Source organism: Cariama cristata, unplaced genomic scaffold (genome assembly GCF_000690535.1).
Source record: "Cariama cristata isolate BGI_N322 unplaced genomic scaffold, ASM69053v1 scaffold7000, whole genome shotgun sequence".
NCBI lineage: Eukaryota > Metazoa > Chordata > Aves > Cariamiformes > Cariamidae > Cariama > Cariama cristata.
This window is the reverse complement of record NW_009592854.1, coordinates 1-17837: the sequence shown is the minus strand read 5'-3', so window position 1 is coordinate 17837 and position 17837 is coordinate 1. Positions and strand designations below refer to the sequence as shown.

At 38.4% G+C, this 17837-nt stretch overlaps 1 protein-coding gene across 1 annotated transcript; it reads left to right on the top strand.

Annotated features, from left to right (window-relative positions):
- Positions 1-494: 494 nt before the first annotated feature.
- On the top strand, positions 495-17343 carry NNT (nicotinamide nucleotide transhydrogenase; the record flags this gene model as incomplete). Its single annotated transcript, XM_009698324.1, has 12 exons — positions 495-682; positions 1433-1566; positions 3293-3484; positions 4627-4780; positions 5683-5844; positions 6654-6764; positions 7544-7689; positions 8951-9146; positions 9776-10009; positions 11914-12074; positions 12811-12990; positions 17184-17343. Coding segments are annotated over 12 exons (2018 nt in total), but the record flags the coding sequence as incomplete, so codon positions are not given.
- Between the last annotated feature and the right edge of the window lie 494 nt (positions 17344-17837).

Sequence of the window (17837 nt, the reverse complement as noted above, 5' to 3'; positions counted from 1 at the left end):
CCCCCCAAAATCCACCACCAAAATGCCACCGTCACCCCCCAACCCATTTTCCCTGTGGAAATCAGAGTTACTTAATAGTACTTCCCATTTCACAGATTAAAGACAGGGCCACAGGTTGTGTATTTATCATCTCTCTTAGGTATCTAAGTTTGGGCTGTAGATTTACCTAGTCATGACAAGAGAAATGGGTGAGCAAAGTTAGTATTAAGCTCCCAGCTTTGAGACTTTTCTTGGAGCAACTCTGCTGACTACACAGGAAACCATAGACTTCCTTCATTCTTTATCTTTCAGTATCTTGTTTGGGGGCTTAAAGTTAGTGATGCAATTACTTTTTCATTAAATACAGAAAGTTGAGGACTTTAGTTATGGTCTCCTTAATACTAGAAAAAGTTCTAGATCTCATATCTGAAGACTGCTACTAAAAAGACCAGGAGAGTCATGGTGGATTTTCTGAGGTAATGGTTGTTTCTTGCCCTGCAATTTTCTTTTCTTAGAGCTGCAGCTCTGGAACAGTTCAAGTCTCTAGGTGCTGAGCCTTTGGAAGTAGACTTAAAGGAGTCTGGAGAGGGACAAGGTGGTTATGCTAAAGAAATGTCCAAAGAATTTATTGAAGCTGAAATGAAACTCTTTGCCAAGCAGTGCCAAGATGTTGATATTATCATCACTACAGCACTTATTCCAGGTATATTTCATGTGCAAGATGCTAATTTTCATTTATCTTGCGTAAATTGTCATGTTTTGGAGCTGTGCCTGCAGTTAAGAGAGAGATCTTAATGAATTACGTCAGAGTACATACCTTTTCCCTTCGCTGATAAATACCTGTTTTTAAAGTGTGTGCCTTTTTTTACAACTTTTGTTTTCACAAACTAGCAGTCTTTGACTCAATATCGTCATGTTTGCTTATTAAACAGGTAGATAGTAGTAATGTAAGAGTATGTAGTTCTCTTGCATATTTATTGCATCACTGCTACTTCTGCTATCCAGCTTCTGCACTGAACAAATCCATTTGAAGTGGTATACTGTCTTTTGTAATTGAAACATAGTAAGGTAGAGCTTAGGCTTTAGTGCTTTGTATTGCACAACGTCTTATGATGTGGGTGGTTTGGTTTTTTTTGTGGTTATGACTTGAATTGTAAGACTGGACGTTGTCAGTTTACTGGGGACAAAATTGGGCTTGCCAGCATCTTTGGGAGACTGCCTATGCATGCCTTTTTTTATATGCTTGGGATCAAGATGTTCTAGCATCTCTTCTCTCTGCCTGTATAAACAAACCTTTTGTGACATTTCATTCTAGGTACCGTTTACTTGAAAATTTTGCTCACAAAAATAAGATTGTGAGAGAGAGAGAGAGAGAAGGACGGAACTCATCTGAGCTCTGCAGGTAAAAAAATCTGTATTTTGTGTTTAACTTTGCTGTGCCTTGTCTTCTCAGGCAAAAAAGCTCCCATCTTATTTAAGAAAGATATGATTGAATCAATGAAGGAAGGTTCAGTTGTTGTGGATTTAGCTGCAGAAGCAGGAGGGAACATTGAGACTACAAAACCTGGAGAAATGTATGTTCATAAGGTGAGCATTTTAATCTGCAGATCATTCTCAGTTTGCATGAAATCAGATTGCGTTTTGTAAACTATGCTGAAAATGAGTAGCTGATTTTGCTATTTGAGCTTAAGTAATCCTTTAGCTTTGCATTTGGTCACTAGTCATCTCTAACAATTTGAAGTTTTTTAAAGAAACAGATACCTTTGTATAGTGTTAATTTGGTTGTTAAGTATGGAATTCTTACTACTTAGACTTCCAAGTCCAGTGATTTGCCTCTGCTGAGTTGAGAGTGTGGTTTGACGTCTATTTCTTAGTCTATCTAAAGAGATAGCAGTAGCAACAGTTTCTTTGACTTGCTTATCACCTCCCACAACTGGAGGTTAACGGTCCCTGTCACAGGTAAACTAAACAGGTTCAAATTATGTCAGTGTTTACTTCAGTGCAAAGTCTTTGGTTTAGCTCAATATAATTTCAGCTTCGGGAGAGTGCTGTCTTTGTATGTCTTTAGCTTTGCCAACATGAGTGTGTCTGCCCTAGAGGATCCAAACCACCTGTAACCCAAACTAGGCGAAGCATGAATTGGTTCATTAAAGAAATTTTGCTCTAACTACTGTTTGCTCTGATTCTGAAGTAACTACTTTGTTTTTGCTCCAGTGTTCATTGGCTCAGTTGAGAGCTCGTTTTCCTACTTTTGGAGTTCTATTTTTGGCACTTGTGAGAAATCTACTAGGAGTTGTAGAAATTTGGGTGATGTGATTTAAAGTAGCAGATTTCCAAGGTTGTTATTTGGTAGTGTAAGGACATAATCCTGTTATTAGGGAAGCCTGTAGGACATACTACTGCCTTGGTTGTCATTAATATAAGCTGGGCTGTGTGTGTACATATGATGAGTTACGCGTTGTATTTGGCTTTGTGGTTTTCTAGGGCTTTTGATGTAGTTGCTTAAAAACTGAAATCAGAGTAAAATAAGCAGATACTTGCATGAAGAATTTATATGGAGTGCTTTTAGTCAGAGGAGTATTACCCCTGGATATAGTGTACTGGCACTGAGCTGTGGAAAAGAGCAGCAGTGCAGAACTATTAGCAGTGTGTTGGAATGTTGCAGTAAGAAGCCAGAGTTCCTGGAAGCATGCACGGATCTTAACTGTAAGTTGCAGGAGCAGTGTTTTAACACAGGCCTGCTTGAACATGAGTCTATTCCAGCCTCAGCTTCCCATATCCTCCAAAAGCCTGATAGCCAGTTATACTCACATTTGTTCTTTAAACAGTGTGGATATATTATGTTACATCTTTGCATAAATGTGAACCCTGGCATATTCCTTGCATAGCAAGCTAGCTCTCAGGAAGCTCCCTTCACTCCTCTGTCGCATAGAAAGTTGCCTCTGGTGTGTACCCTCCAGAAGGACCGAGAAGATGCCAAGCATTGGGCAGGAAAATCTGTTATCTAGTTTCTTTAAGAAGCTAAGTTCTGACAGAATGGTAGGATTTGGAGAGGACAAGCTCTTGCACCAATACACCTTCCTCTCTGTTTAGGCTTGTTGCTAATAACGTGTAAGGCATTGGGTTTGATCATGCTGAGTTCTGTAACTGTTGTGAGTAATCCTTCCATGACTTAATAATGTTAGAGCTGCAGGTAACAGTTTTAGCTGGGGTTAAAAACAGAAATAAATGAAACAGTTTGGATATATATCCAGAAGAATATATTGGAAGAGATCGTACTAATCCTTAACATTTTACTCAACGTTTTTTTCAGGGTGTTACACACATTGGCTACACAGACCTGCCTAGCAGAATGGCTACTCAGGCCAGTACTCTGTATTCCAATAATATTATCAAACTCCTAAAGGCTATTAGTCCTGACAAAGAGAACTTTTACTTTGATCCAAAAGATGAATTTGATTATGGAACTCTGGATCATGTTATTAGAGGAACTGTAGTAATGAAAGTAAGTCAGTAAATATTCTCTTCTTAATTTGTGAGTATATACTTTTACATTTAACAGTGTTGTTTCTTTAAAATACGTTCAAAGATACTGCATGCTAATGGACCTCCTATGTGACTTGATGGACAGTGTGGGCAATCATGTTTGTATTGAGCTGAATATTCGTCTGTCCCTTTTTGTGAAGGGAAACCTCTTTGCTTTTGTCGTCTTGTCATGGTTAAACAAATGCCTAACGTCTACTATCGAAAAATAGGAAAAAGATTAAATCTGCATGTTGTATTCATGTGGCAAAACTGTAGTATTTAAAACATGTTTGAAACTTTACTACAGGACCAGAAAAATACTCTTCCTTTGTTTTTAGATAAATACATGTTTCTGTTCTTGTAAGAGTGACTTCAGAAAAAGCTAGTGGAACTAGAACGTGCAGGGTACTTTAAGGTCTATTAGGAATTACTAAAATACAAACTTAGGGCATGGGCCAGTATAGGCTCTCCTCCTGCAACTATTAGGAAATTATAATTTACAGTTTAGGTAAGAGGTATGAATTCTGTTGAGTTTTACTGCATAACGTTGCCAACATTTTGTAATGCTTTCAATATCTACTCTGGAGGAGGCTTGCATTGACTTCAACTCCCCCAGATGACTGAAGTGATGTGTACAGCTAAGGTTTGACAGCTCCACGAGTTATTCCTCCAGAGACCTGGAGAACAGTGTGAAATGTGAGACATCATGCTTGGTACCTAGCTGAGGTCTGGGCAGACTCTGATTACAGTTCAGATCTGTAGCAGATTTTGTGATTTTCAAAACCTTGTTTTATTTTGCATAAATGTTTTCCATTTAAGGAACTTTACCTCTTTGTTTTGGTTTCTACTTTTAAGCCTCATGCTGTGTTTCTGCCAGGTGCTCTTAGACACTGATATATTAAGTCTTGTCTGAAAAATGTGTAAACCAGTGTGGGTTAACTTGGTCAGGCTGTACTGATAATGTAGCCTTGCAAACTTCTGCTTATGCAGGAAAGGAAGATGTTCCTGTGGCATGGCTGTAGGATGTTAAGGCTTATCTGAGTTGCAGGATTAAGAAGAGTAGGCTCCTCTATCTATAGAACATCTGCCATGTTAGGGATAACTGTAAATATCTCTTGTCAGGATGGCAAGGTGATTTTCCCAGCACCTCCACCAAATAACATTCCTCAAGGAGCGCCTGTGAAGCAGAAGACTGTAGCAGAGCTGGAAGCGGAAAAAGCAGCTACTATTACACCTTTTAGAAAAACTATGACTAGTGCATCTGTGTACACAGCAGGTAGGCAATTTCCGGAGTTGGAGAATCAGTGTAGACTGCTCCTCATTTGGCTACTACTTTTAAGTGACTCCTCATCTTACTCATTCAATTTGGTAACTAGTTGGGAGAGCAGTTGATTGGCTGGTGTATTGTAGTGCAAAATCAGTATAGTGTAATAATTGCTTTTGAGAGAGAAAATAAAATTTTAGAAATTTAACCAGAAGTATTAGCATTTCCAACAGTGCTGACTCATGCTGTGTCCATGTATATGTGTTTGACTTTATTTAGGTAGCAGTAAAATACTTAAAATTCTGAAGGAGTCCTCTTAGGGACTGTGCCCATACTTTGCAGCAGAATCAGTTCAATGCCATTGCTTTCTTCAAACTCTAACGTGTTGTATGAGACTTAAATGCCCACTACCTACTGAAGTACTGAGAATAGGACATTCGTCTTGACAAATAAATACTGGCTCTGCTTGTCATTTGGTATTCTGTGTGCATCAGAACTTCTGCATGAAGTAATTAATGAATTGAGTGTTCTTAATTTTAACCTCTGTTCTTCATATGTACGCTTTGACTATTTCAAGTAGTATCTCAACGTGATTGTGACTTTTCTGCATTTTTGCTGTAGAACAGGAGAGTGACTGGATTCAGTGTTGGTGTAGACACCAATCTTTGCTGCTTTGTGTGCATGCGTAACAAAGATGTGTATATTATATTTATTTATTATTTTCTATTGTAAAAGAAACATAAGCACCAGGAGAACCTTACAGTTCAGAAAGATGATCCAGACGATGTTGAAACAAGTCCATGCACAAAACTCCATTTTGCTTTTAGCTCAGTGCTGGACTCCTGTTATACAGGATTTAAATGTAAGAAACCATTGAGAAGTTACAGCAAAGTTTTGATGTGCTTTTCTTCTAGGCTTAGCTGGCATGTTAGGACTGGGCATTGCATCTCCTAATACTGCTTTCACGCAAATGGTGACAACATTTGGCCTAGCTGGAATAGTGGGTTACCATACAGTATGGGGCGTGACTCCTGCTCTTCACTCTCCACTCATGTCAGTGACTAATGCTATCTCAGGTAAGTAGCTGTCACACAGCTGCTTGTTTTCTCTTTGAAGTAGGGACAGCTCCTTTTACTTGATCTTTAGATAGAAATCTGTTGATATGCCTTTTAAAATGCCAAAGAGCCTATTACTATTTTGCATATCTGAGCTTACTTTTTTAAATATTAAGGACACCTAAAATATACTTTCCAAGAGTATGTGTTTTCAAAAGAAAGGCAAATGTGGTGCTGTGTATTTTTTCATTTTTGTAAGTATTTCTTCAGTCTTAACCTTTATGTTTTAAAGTTTGTTTTACTTGGAGTGCTGCAGTCTCTCGTTTCATAGACCATATCTTTCCTCTCAACTCTCCGAAGTGTTGCACTGAAAATAACTTGTCTTTCATAGTTTCTGCATTCTTTTTTTCTTCTCCTCAAACTATGTGTTTTGAGAGAGAGGAAGAAGAAGAAAATCCCAGTGACCCATAAGATTCATAACTCCATAAATATGTAAGATTTTATATATCTATGTGTGTGTATATGTGACAGGTCATGAGTCTGATCTACTTTGACTGTTAAAAGCAGTTTCTTTTATTGAACAAGTACTCAGAGGCTGACTCTGTGCTTAAGACACTGTACTTCAAAACTATATTCATATATTAATTTTTTTCTCTTGAGACATGTTTGTATTGCTGAAAAAGACCATGGTAGTCTTTGTTTAAAAGCTAATGTGTACAGCAGGGGTCAAAATTTGAGTTGACTGGTATCTGTTTGACTGCTGAAAGGAAACTAACTGTATGTGTAGAGCCTTTTAAGGTTTGGTAATGCTTTTTCTCTCTTTTAAATAGGACTGACTGCAGTTGGTGGACTGGTATTGATGGGAGGAAACTATCTCCCTGAAAACACTCCTCAAAGTCTAGCAGTGCTTTCAGCCTTTATCTCTTCAGTCAATATTGCAGGTATGAATGTTAGGTTTTCTCCTGAGAGTAACTTTAAAGGACTTGTGTAATTCTTTTATTTCTTCTAGCACTTTAATTGTATAGATTCCAGAAATACTATTCTGTGAATAGGATCTGAAAACATCCATCAATAAAGAACTTCCCACTCTCACCTAAATTTTCATAGTACTTATTGTGTCTGGTTTGCACACCCTGTGGTGTAACCTTTTTTTTTTAGGGAAACATTTAAATGTGCATTTTTCTTTTACAGTATCCTTTGGGTGATGATTATATGAAGTATCTTTTCCTGTATATCCGAAGATGATACTGCCTTTATCCTTGTATTCCTTTTCCTACTTGAAAATATGCTAGTGGCATAGAACAAAATTCTGCTTGCTTGAACTTCAGAAGTCCCAGCTTCATGAATGAAAAAGACAAGAAAGTGAGCAATGTGACTTACAAATACTACTTTTAGCTGGAGTAGATAGGGAAAAGGACACAGTCATAAACTAAGCTGTGTCCTACAGTCAGCATAGACTATGAAGCCAGAGGGAGTCCTCCAGGCTTTCGAACTCCCTTTATGATTTTCCTCCAAAGGTTAAAAAAGGCAATAGGATCTCACCCTGATTACGCCTTTGTTTCCTGATGGTTTTCCAGATTACTACCCCTCAGAGGCTTTAGTGGTGTCAATTGCTAACTTTGTGTGGCAATATGATTTAACCACATATTTCTCTTATAGCTTGACATATGCTTAGTTTCAGATTTTATTTTTTTTAAAATTGTTCCTTTACTTTGGCCAGGTGGGTTTCTAGTTACACAGAGAATGCTGGATATGTTCAAACGTCCCACAGATCCTCCTGAGTACAACTACTTGTACCTACTTCCTGGTGGTGTATTTGTAGGAGGCTATGCAGCTGCTCTCAGTGGTGGCTATAATACTGAACAGGTAAGAATAAACTTTGTGGCTCTTAGCCCACTGTTCACAGCGTGGTATGCTTCTTCACTGCTTGCTTACTTGCTTGAGGAGTCAACAGCAAATTAGCCATGGTCTCTTCATCATCTACATATTCCCACAAGGCCAGTCTGAAGTTAGAATCATAGAATCATTATGGTTGGAAGAGACCTCAAAGATCGTCAAGTCCAACTGTATACCCAATGACACCATGCCCGCTAAACCCACTAAACCATGTCTTGATGCGCCACATCTAAATGTTTTTTGAACACCTCCAGGGATGGTGAGTCTACCACCTCCCTGGGGAGGCTGTTCCAATGCCTAACGACTCTTACAGTCAGAAGTTCTTCCTAACATCCAGCCTGAACCTCCCCTGGTGCAACTTGAGACCATTTTCTCTTGTCCTAAAGTTGATTAACTTTAAGCTTCCGATCATACTCCAAAAGCTGAATCTACAAATTTAAAAAGCTTTTTGTTTGGTTTTTTTGGTGGTGTGTTTTTTTTTCCTTATAAAGCAGGAGGTACTTTGTTGGGCAGTTCTCCTAAATTACAGCTTAAATATTAGAGCAACTACAGAAATCAGTCTGCTTTAAACGTTTCTGAAAATTTCAGCTTGGTGTGACAGTTAAAGTGGGTATGACATCTGGATAGGATGAGATTTCAGCACAGGGGGATGTACAGGTGTTGTACCTGTAGCACTTCTTATGGTATTGTTTGAATTTGTTTTAACAGTAAGAAAAATCAGTGTTTATTGCCTTCTGTGTTTGGAAAAAGTGATTCCAAACATACCTTTTATGCCAGAGGCTTGTAATAGATAGATGTAATAGAGTTTTTTTCAACGGCTCAGTTCATTTAAGTTTGGTTATACTTCTTGGAAAACAGGAGTTCCGATGTGCCATAAGCAAATTCTGAAACTATTCCTATAATGAACAGGACCATTTAGCTTTGGGTTTGCGCTAAAGAAAAACTTGCTTCTGAACTGATAAGGAAAATTGACTTTACTCAAGTTTAGTATTCACAGTGCAGATAAACCAGGGAAAGAACTTTTAATAGACACCACATTTTATTTGGCCAAAATCACATCCTGTACAACAGTTTCTCACAGTCAAGAGTTTTGACTTCAGTTAAGAACTGTGACTTACACACATTCTGGAAAAATCAACCCTTTTGTGTAATAATCAGAAAGATTTTTATTATGATTATGCAATTTGTCTCTGCTTCGTGTATGTATATTGATCTTTTCCTTATTTTAAAGATGATGTATCTGGGCTCTGGCCTATGCTGTGTTGGTGCCCTGGCTGGACTGTCCACCCAAGGAACAGCTCGTCTTGGAAATGCTTTGGGTATGATTGGTGTTGCAGGAGGTTTAGCAGCAACTCTTGGAGGCCTTAAACCCTCACCTGAATTGTTGGCACAGATGTCAGGTGCAATGGCACTTGGTGGTACCATAGGTATGTGTATGATACTATAAACTAACAATATATGGTCTATATATGCATTTATGCAAGCTGTGTATACAGAAAATACTGTATAGCTCACAGGCGAATTGACTGACTTACATTTATGGCTTGTGTATGTTATTTTGCAAGTATATGAACAAAGAATAATGAGTCCCAGGGCTTTTATTAATATCAGGATGTGGTAAAGAATGGGGAGACTGCTGGAAAAGCAGGAGTACATCATCTCTGTTAGGGAAGCTGGGTATGCAGAGGTGAATGAACTTGCCCAGCTTCGTACTTCTGTTCAGTTCCTGACTGAATGCTGCCAAGTTCCGTTTTTCATGCTGTGCTATCATCACAGAAAATACCGAATTTCTCAATATTTAGTGAAGCTTCTAAGAACATGATATGCTTTAGTCTTCTAATTTCCATTATATCCTCATTGCACAAAATACACATATGCAGCATTTAACATTTCAGTTAAATGCAATAGCAATTTCTACTGTAGAACAAATTTTTCAGTTGGAACAGGCAAGTGTGTGCATGTGGTTATTGCACACCGAACCATGATACATTGATTTTTAGCTGCACAGCTTGACTGTGTTTTATGAGACTTCCCTTGTGTCTTCAACTCTGAATAGGTTTGACGATTGCTAAACGCATCCAGATTACAGATCTGCCTCAGCTAGTGGCTGCTTTCCATAGTTTGGTTGGTTTGGCTGCTGTGCTCACCTGTGTAGCAGAATACATGATTGAATATCCTCACTTCGCTACTGATCCAGCTGCAAACCTCACCAAGATTGTGGCGTACCTTGGCACCTACATTGGTGGAGTGACTTTCAGTGGCTCTCTTGTCGCTTATGGAAAACTGCAAGGTGAGACCTTCCATTCAGAATTAAGTATTTGTTACAGTTTTTATTTTTCCTCTCAGGGTTTAGCTCTGCCTTTAGACTGCTGTGTAATTGGAGAGAAAACTTGTATTTTGCATCAGGTAAAAGTTCAGATGTTTAATTCTTATGAGTGTACTTTTTTCTTTTTAATTCTGTTTCATTTGTGTGCAGTTTTAGTTATGGAAGGTTTGTCTTCAGTGCTTGGACATACTACTGCTATTAATTACCAAGTTGTGTAAGCTTTCCTGAATTCATCTTGTCTAGAAATAAGTGTTGCTTTAGTGTTGTTAAGACACTATCTGACAGTGTTTGTCTAATTGATTTTATTGAACTTTTGTGATCACAACTTTGTATTCCTGAGCAGACATTTTAATTGAAACCCTGGTGTTGCTGGACTTAGTGAGCACTGCTAATATTTATGGGATTTTGTTCTTAGCGTTGCAGGATTCATTTAGGTAGGTAGCTTGCAGTATCAGTTGAGACTACCTCACTTTAAACCATTCAGTTCACTGTCTACCTACTGTGCAAACTCCATGCTCCGTACTTCTTACTGTTTTAGTAAATATACCTTCTAAATTAAATGCTCACTAATTCCTGATGCTTATGCACCAGAAGGTTTCTTTGCATTTATTTTCAGTTTTGTAAGCACACAGCTTTTGAGGGACTGACCTAATACCTGTACTAAGAAGTTGTGGCTAAGAGCTTCCTATTGCTAATCCTGTTACTAGCTTTGCATTAGTTCCTTTGGGAAACATCTGTTTGCTTTCTTCAGTGTTTGAGACCAGTCATTGAAGGAGGAAGCATGACATGGATGGAAATCTGTCTTCTCTAATAATCTTTTGAAGGATTTGTCAGTAGTATGTATTTCTGATGTATTTCTGCTAAGTAGTTACTCATTTATTTCTTCTCAGTTATTTTCTTTTTTTCTCTTCTCCATCTTACCCTCCAACCCTCTCAGTGATTTGTGCATATGTTCCTGGTGAACTTCACTGCCTGTTTCAGTCCTATCTCCTGGTTTTTGTTTGTGTTTTTTCCCCTTGCATTTTCATATCAGCATGGTGTGAAAAAATAAGCTTGTCTATAATATTGAACTAGAGGTGTTAGGTCACACACTTTGATTCCTGGTCCTGAGAGCATCAGTTCATTCTTTCCCTTGAATTCAGCTAAATTTAAATGAGACACTTGGTAAGTAATTCCTTAGAGAAAAAGTAACAGATAAACTTGCATTATTTTAACTCTTTGCTGTGTTGTTTGGGGCAGGGGGAAGCCTAGGGTGAAATAAGTACGGAATTGTCTTTTTAAACTGAATCACACAATACTGAACCCTCTTTTCCCCTTAAGTCTCTGCCAATGTGGGAAACTGTGGGAAGTCTGTGTGTCTGAGGGAACTAGTGAAATCAAAGCATTTGAAAGCTGGAGTGTTTTATACTTGGGGTTATCAACATCGTCATATTTTTCTGAGCGCACAGCTTTTGAGAGACTGAGATAGTAGCTGTACTAAGAAGTTCCGGCTAAAAGCTTCCTATTAGGGAGCCTCATACTTAACATGCAAAGACTTGGGGCCAGAATGAAAGTATGTTTTGGAAAAAAAAAAAAGGAGAGGCTTTCAAGAGAAGAAGAGATTGTTGTGGTTATTCTGAAGCACTTCAGCAACATTAGGAAGTAAAACAAGACTTTAAACAGTATTTGAGAATCTAGAGTTAAGTTTGAATGTGTTGCAGTACTGAGTCAGTGCGGGGTCTCAGCTTCAACTAACTTGTTTTATTTTCTGACCCTCCTTTTTTCTTTTTGTAATTTTTCTTTTGCTGAGCTATTCAGCCTTCTCTGAAGGCAAGAGACAGGCTCTCATGCATGTATGTGTCTGTCTCTGAATATGCATTTGATTGCAGGTATCTTGAATTCTGCACCACTGCTCTTGCCTGGTCGACATGCATTGAATGCAGGGTTGCTGGCTGCCAGCGTTGGCGGAATGGTTCCGTACATGATTGATCCTAGTTACACTATGGGAATTACTTGCTTAGGTTCTGTGTCAGCTCTCTCAGCCATAATGGTAAGTCAGGGAATTATAGGAGGTGAAACAAATTAAACAAGCAGTTTCTTCTTCAGCTTTGCAAGTTCCTCTTAATGATTGTGTTTTACCATCCTGAGTCACAGTCATCATAGTGCCTGTATGCTAACTTGCAATAGCAAGTAGCAACTGACTTTCCTAAATTGCCGTAAACCAGAACTGTTCCAGAAAAGAAACATCTATGTATATAATTACTTTTTGCAGCTGTGTCTTAATGGAGCCTTTTATATGACAAACGGGTATTTTAAAAGACTTTTTGGAAAGTTTATCCCTAAAATACTTAAAAGCACTGGATCTACAGGTTATTATGATAACTTAGTAAGATTATCCCCATATGTAGCTTCCCACATTCACTCACACCAGCTGTTGCAAAATTTACCCTTAGTATTACCATTCTGTAAACTGTGTTTTTCAAAGACTGCTCAGTGTGAATCCTTTAATGGTATGAACAGTTCCATGGAGCTGGTAGGATATTTTTGCGAGTAAAAATATGTGACTAAGTGCAGGATGAGGACAGTGGAGTGCCTTCCTGTCCTCTCTCAAAAGGCAGAGTCAGTAAGTCTGATCCTCAGGCCGCAACTTGGCGTCTCCTACATTGAAAATACTTGAATATGTTGTTAAGTAACTTGATATTTAATTTCCGGTGCTGCAGGCAGACTGTCTTCTCTGCATGTTCTGTTTAGTCGTAGCTTTTACTGAAGTATTTTTCCTTTTCCAGGGCGTCACTTTAACAGCAGCTATTGGAGGTGCTGACATGCCTGTAGTTATTACTGTCCTGAACAGTTACTCTGGATGGGCTTTGTGTGCTGAGGGCTTCCTACTGAACAACAACTTGCTGACCATTGTTGGTGCACTCATTGGCTCCTCTGGGGCCATCCTGTCTTACATCATGTGTGTGGTAAGAAGTCAGCAGAAATTGTGCGTGTTTTCTAAGTAATGAAAAATCTTATTCAGCATGTTTGCTAGGAAGATAAGCAGTTGGAGGACGAAACTGGTAGGTGTTTACAGACTAGAAAATTCTTGATTGAAACTGTTGGACTGAATGTCAGTCATCTCTCTTTGGTTTGGAGAGATATGAACTTCAAAACTGAGGAAAGCCTTTGCATTGACTTGGGCACTGAAGGTTTGAATCTGGGCTCAAATAAGTATGGTTACTTGTGCTCAGCTGTTTTTTTTAGTCATATCACTCTGCAGTGTTGTTAAATCTAAGCTAAATTTAAATTTATCAGCAGTAGATACTTTAAGTAGTGAGTTCCTTTGAAAAGATGTTTGGTTCAATTAGAGAGTAATTTAAAATTTGTTTTTTTCATTGTAAGAAAGTGTGCTACTTTCCTCAGAGCAGGTACTTTGAAGTACCACGGGGTGGCAGCAGGATTGCATTAACGTATTGCTGATATTAATGTCTGTGTCAGAGCAAACTTGAGCTTCAACTCTGTGTGTAAATCATATTGCATTATTAGCAGTGGTCTCCTTTTCTCTGAAACATTTGTACAGAAGTCTCTTCTTTTCCTGTGTTTCTCTCCTTTTTGTTTTTAAAGATGGAGAGGTAATAACTTAAAGAAAGCTGTTCACAGTACAACAGCCACCAACCTCCTGATTCTCTGTTGTGTAATTCTGTTTTACTTCTGCTCTTGTGTTCTTGTATGATCAGTGTCACTGTTCTCCTGTCCCGATGTTTTCCTATGGTCAGCCCTGGCTGTTGTCGTTTACTTTGTCTCTACTGATAAATAGTGTTGTTACCATGTTAGGAATGTGCAGTATCATTCATTTTCATCTTTCTTGAGGAAAAATTTCAGAAAAGCTTAAAAAAGTATTTATTTGTGCAGCTTTGTGTAGGTGAGCTCAAATGAACAATCTCAGGTATAAATTTTAAAGAGTCTTGTTATTTCTTGAACATTTTGTATCTCCTTATCAAAAGGAAATCAGATTATGTGGCTCATGGGACATCTTTTTCTATATAAATGTGTATACATATATATTTGTATACAGTCAACAGTTTAGTCCATATCAGTAGAAGGATGATGCTTATGGGCAACACAGGTATGAAAAGTATGTTCTTTAAAGATTAAATTCTTGTAAGTCTGGGTGAAAATATGATCTGTTGGGTACATATTTACCAGTAGGCATAGCCACTCTATGCCTTCATTTTTATTTTATTGTCCCCTTCCTTTTTTTTTTTTTTCTGCTAGCTCCTCTCAGCACTCACAAGAGAGTTTTGAGATACTTACTTCTGTTGGTTGGAGGACTAGGTAAATAAGAAGCCCAGGGAAATGATTAGCAAAATAGTTATGCAGTGACAGAGTGGCTTTCCTCTATGTATTTCTCAAATTTCAGGAAGTTCAGTTTTTGAGGTAGTATTCTAGAAATCTTGTGCTGCTTTACATAAGCTTAGACAGTTAAAGTTGATCAGCCAGTAAATTGAAAATTTTTTTTTATAATTTCTGCACAATAAGCAGATTAACTTGTTTCTAGCCCAGCATTTTTCTGTTCTGCTTTACTTCCTTTAATGGAAATCATTACTTTTAAAAGCATTTTTATAATGAAGGGATTCAGTATCGTTGTCTTGAAACTGCACTTCAGAAGAAAAAATGCTCAAGAGTTTCAAGAAACTCTGCTTTAGGCTGTTGTAACCTGTGCTAATGAAGCAATAGTTTTCCCCTCCTTCATTCTACCTCCCACCCATATGACTTCCATCCAAAGCGGTATATTTATTGAAGCTTATCTAGTACAGATGAGAAGGTGTTTGTGGAAACATCTTAATGGTCTAGATCTCCGTTTTACAACATTTCTAATTACTTTTTGTGATAAAACTGTAGCTTAATCATCCAAAGACTATCCAGATAATCTCTTAAAGCTTGAGTTCATAAAATTGGCCAACATGTATTCAGGTAACCTCTTAGTTTTTGCACTCATATCTGCTTGATTTTCCAAATTTAACTTCAAAAAAGCAAATACCTGTACTGTTCACTCATCCTGTGAATTGTGACTTCTTTTAAAACACTAACACAACATGTCTTCTTCAGAACACTTGATTGTATTAGCCCGTCCTTATCCCTTTTTTTTTTTGCAGAGTGGATAACTGATGATTGCAACTGTAGTATTAGAATCGGTATGCTTAAGGATGGGGAAAATGCTTCAGGTCAAAGGGCAACCATTAAGTGGGATAATGAAACAGAGCAAGAGAAGGGACAAATTTTGTTAGCCTTGTATGCTGGGCCATCACCTGTACTAGCTGTGCAGTTTCTCTGGGCATAGTGGAAGGACTTTGAGTTCTCAAGGCTCAAGGGTTTGTTTTTCCTTGGGCTGTAAGTTCCTGGCAGTTATCACCTGTGTATGCACAGCACAGAGGCTTTTTGCTGGAGGTTGAATTTATGTGAATGGTGAAGCCTGCACTTTATTCATATATGTTTGTGTTCTGTGGTGGTAAAGAAGGTGAAAGAGGCTATAGAAGAGTTTCCACACTGTCCCTGTGCTGAGTAGGTCTTAGCTGCATTGGTTAATTGTTGCTTGATGAGGTCTTGGCTCATTTTGAAGCCTTCTCTACCACCCCCTTTTTTTTGCCAGACTTCCCTCCTCTTTCCTTGGCTCTTTGGTGCAGAGCCAGGCAAGGGTACTTCAATCTCATGCTTGCATTTTGTGGATTCTCAGACTTCTAATAATATTAGAACTTTTTGTTCCTTTGGGCTGGTCTTACTGTTGTTTTTTGGTTTAGATATGTGTAAAAAGTGCTTTGCTTCTTGTAAGCTTAGCGTGCACAACACCTGAAGAGGGTGTTCTTCTGTTTAGGCTGTCTTACCTGATGCTTAACTGCTGTATTATTCTAGGTAGCCTGTTTTTCTGTTTGGCGGTTTAATATTGTGATATGCCTTAAAGGCACTGTGTTCGTATCAACTACTGCCTGCTGCAGACAGTAGAAAGATGTTGATTTCACTGCATTTGTATGCCTTCCTTACAGTATCATGAAACAGTGATGATTTATCAGGATAAACAAAAGTTCTTGTAACATCTTTGTTGTGCTTATTTGCTAGATTATGAATTTCACAGAATGACATATCTTCTCAGGTTATAGCAAAAAACCTGTGGAGTTGCATGATTTGAAATGTCAGTGGAAAATGGACACTTGGAAGCATAGATTTGTGCAGGTGTTTCCTTTTGCTTGTATGTGTGCCTGTCCAGATCCATTCTTAAAATTTGCTGTGGTTTCTGAGCTAACACAGCAGATGTATGACATGCATGTTTAATTAAAGAAGCAATTTATCCTGTTCCTTTCCTGCTTCTAAAGTTTTGCTTGCTGCAATTACAAGTTTTGCCTACTTCCAGGTGTTGCCAGATACTGCATTGGGACCACGCTCACAAGGAGGCATGCCAGTGAAAGCCATTTAGCCAGTGGCTTTTCCTGGCTATGTATCTGACAGCCAAATTTTCAGGATGTGTTGCCCTCTTGAAGCTCCTAGTTTAAGATCTCTTGTTCCCCTTTGGTGCTCAGCCAGTAAGTTAATGGCCCCCTTCGGTTCATTACAATTTTTTTTGAATTAGCATTTGGGTAGTTTTGTGTGGCTACTTATCTTTATTGTATTTTTTCCTGTCTTGATGCTTTGCTTCAGTACTACCTGTAAGAGCTATGTGGTTTCCATGCTGTCATGTAGCAATTCTGTGCTTACATGCTGAATTGCTCAAGAACTTAAGAAAATATTGTGCAAATATTGTGTGTGTGTGTATATGTATGTAAAAAAAAATGTTCTGTGATCAAATACACATTCTTTTATATCTCTCCCTTTTAAGAACAAAGAGAGACTGATAGTTGCTATTTGAGCTGTTTTTTCCTTTGTCTTGGGGAAATGCTGATGCTGTCATTACATGTATAATGTAATGCATTAGAAGCTGATGTTGACGTTTGGTTATTGTGTTAATCTGGATCTCTGTTTCAAGGAGCTTGTTTTAAGAAGTTTTGAGTTGTAAGCAGGCAAAACCAGCAGATAAAGACTATTGTAAGGATGGCTTTAATGTTTTCAGAAGTTTTCTTTGTGGACATCTCCTCTCCTTTATTTTTGGATTTCTTCTTCAGCTGATCAGAAATCTCTTGTCTTTCAGGCTATGAACCGTTCCCTTGCGAATGTGATTCTAGGGGGCTATGGGACCACATCAACAGCTGGTGGGAAACCCATGGAAATTACTGGAACCCACACAGAAATCAACGTGGACAATGCAATTGAAATGATAAAGGAAGCCAATAATATTATTATTACTCCAGGTAAGACACTCTTGACTAGTACAGCAAGATGTTCAGAGGATATTATTACAAAAAAATTCCAAACAAACAAACACCCAAAACAAAACAAAAAACTGTAGCCTGTGTTGCAGTTGCAACGTAGCAGCAGCATGTCAAATGTTGACTGGGTCTGTGGGATCTGGTTTTGTTCCCTGGTCAGTCATCATTCCTTTGTGTAGACATGTGTATGTGTCACTGTTTAAGGCCAGGCTGGCACTTACAGCGGGTGGCAGATACTCTCTGTTAACCCCGTCCCTTCCCAGAGGAGGAAGGAGAGGAGAAAAGGGAGAGAGACTGATGGGTTGGAAACTTAACACAAACTTTAATAAAACAATAACCATGAAAAATAGTATAATATTAAAGCTAATACTACTACTAATAGAAATAGAAATATACAAACCCAGTATTGCTCTTCCTGATGATGACTGTCGGACCGTGTGCCACGCTGCGGCAGCTGGCAGTGCTCACAGGGCAGG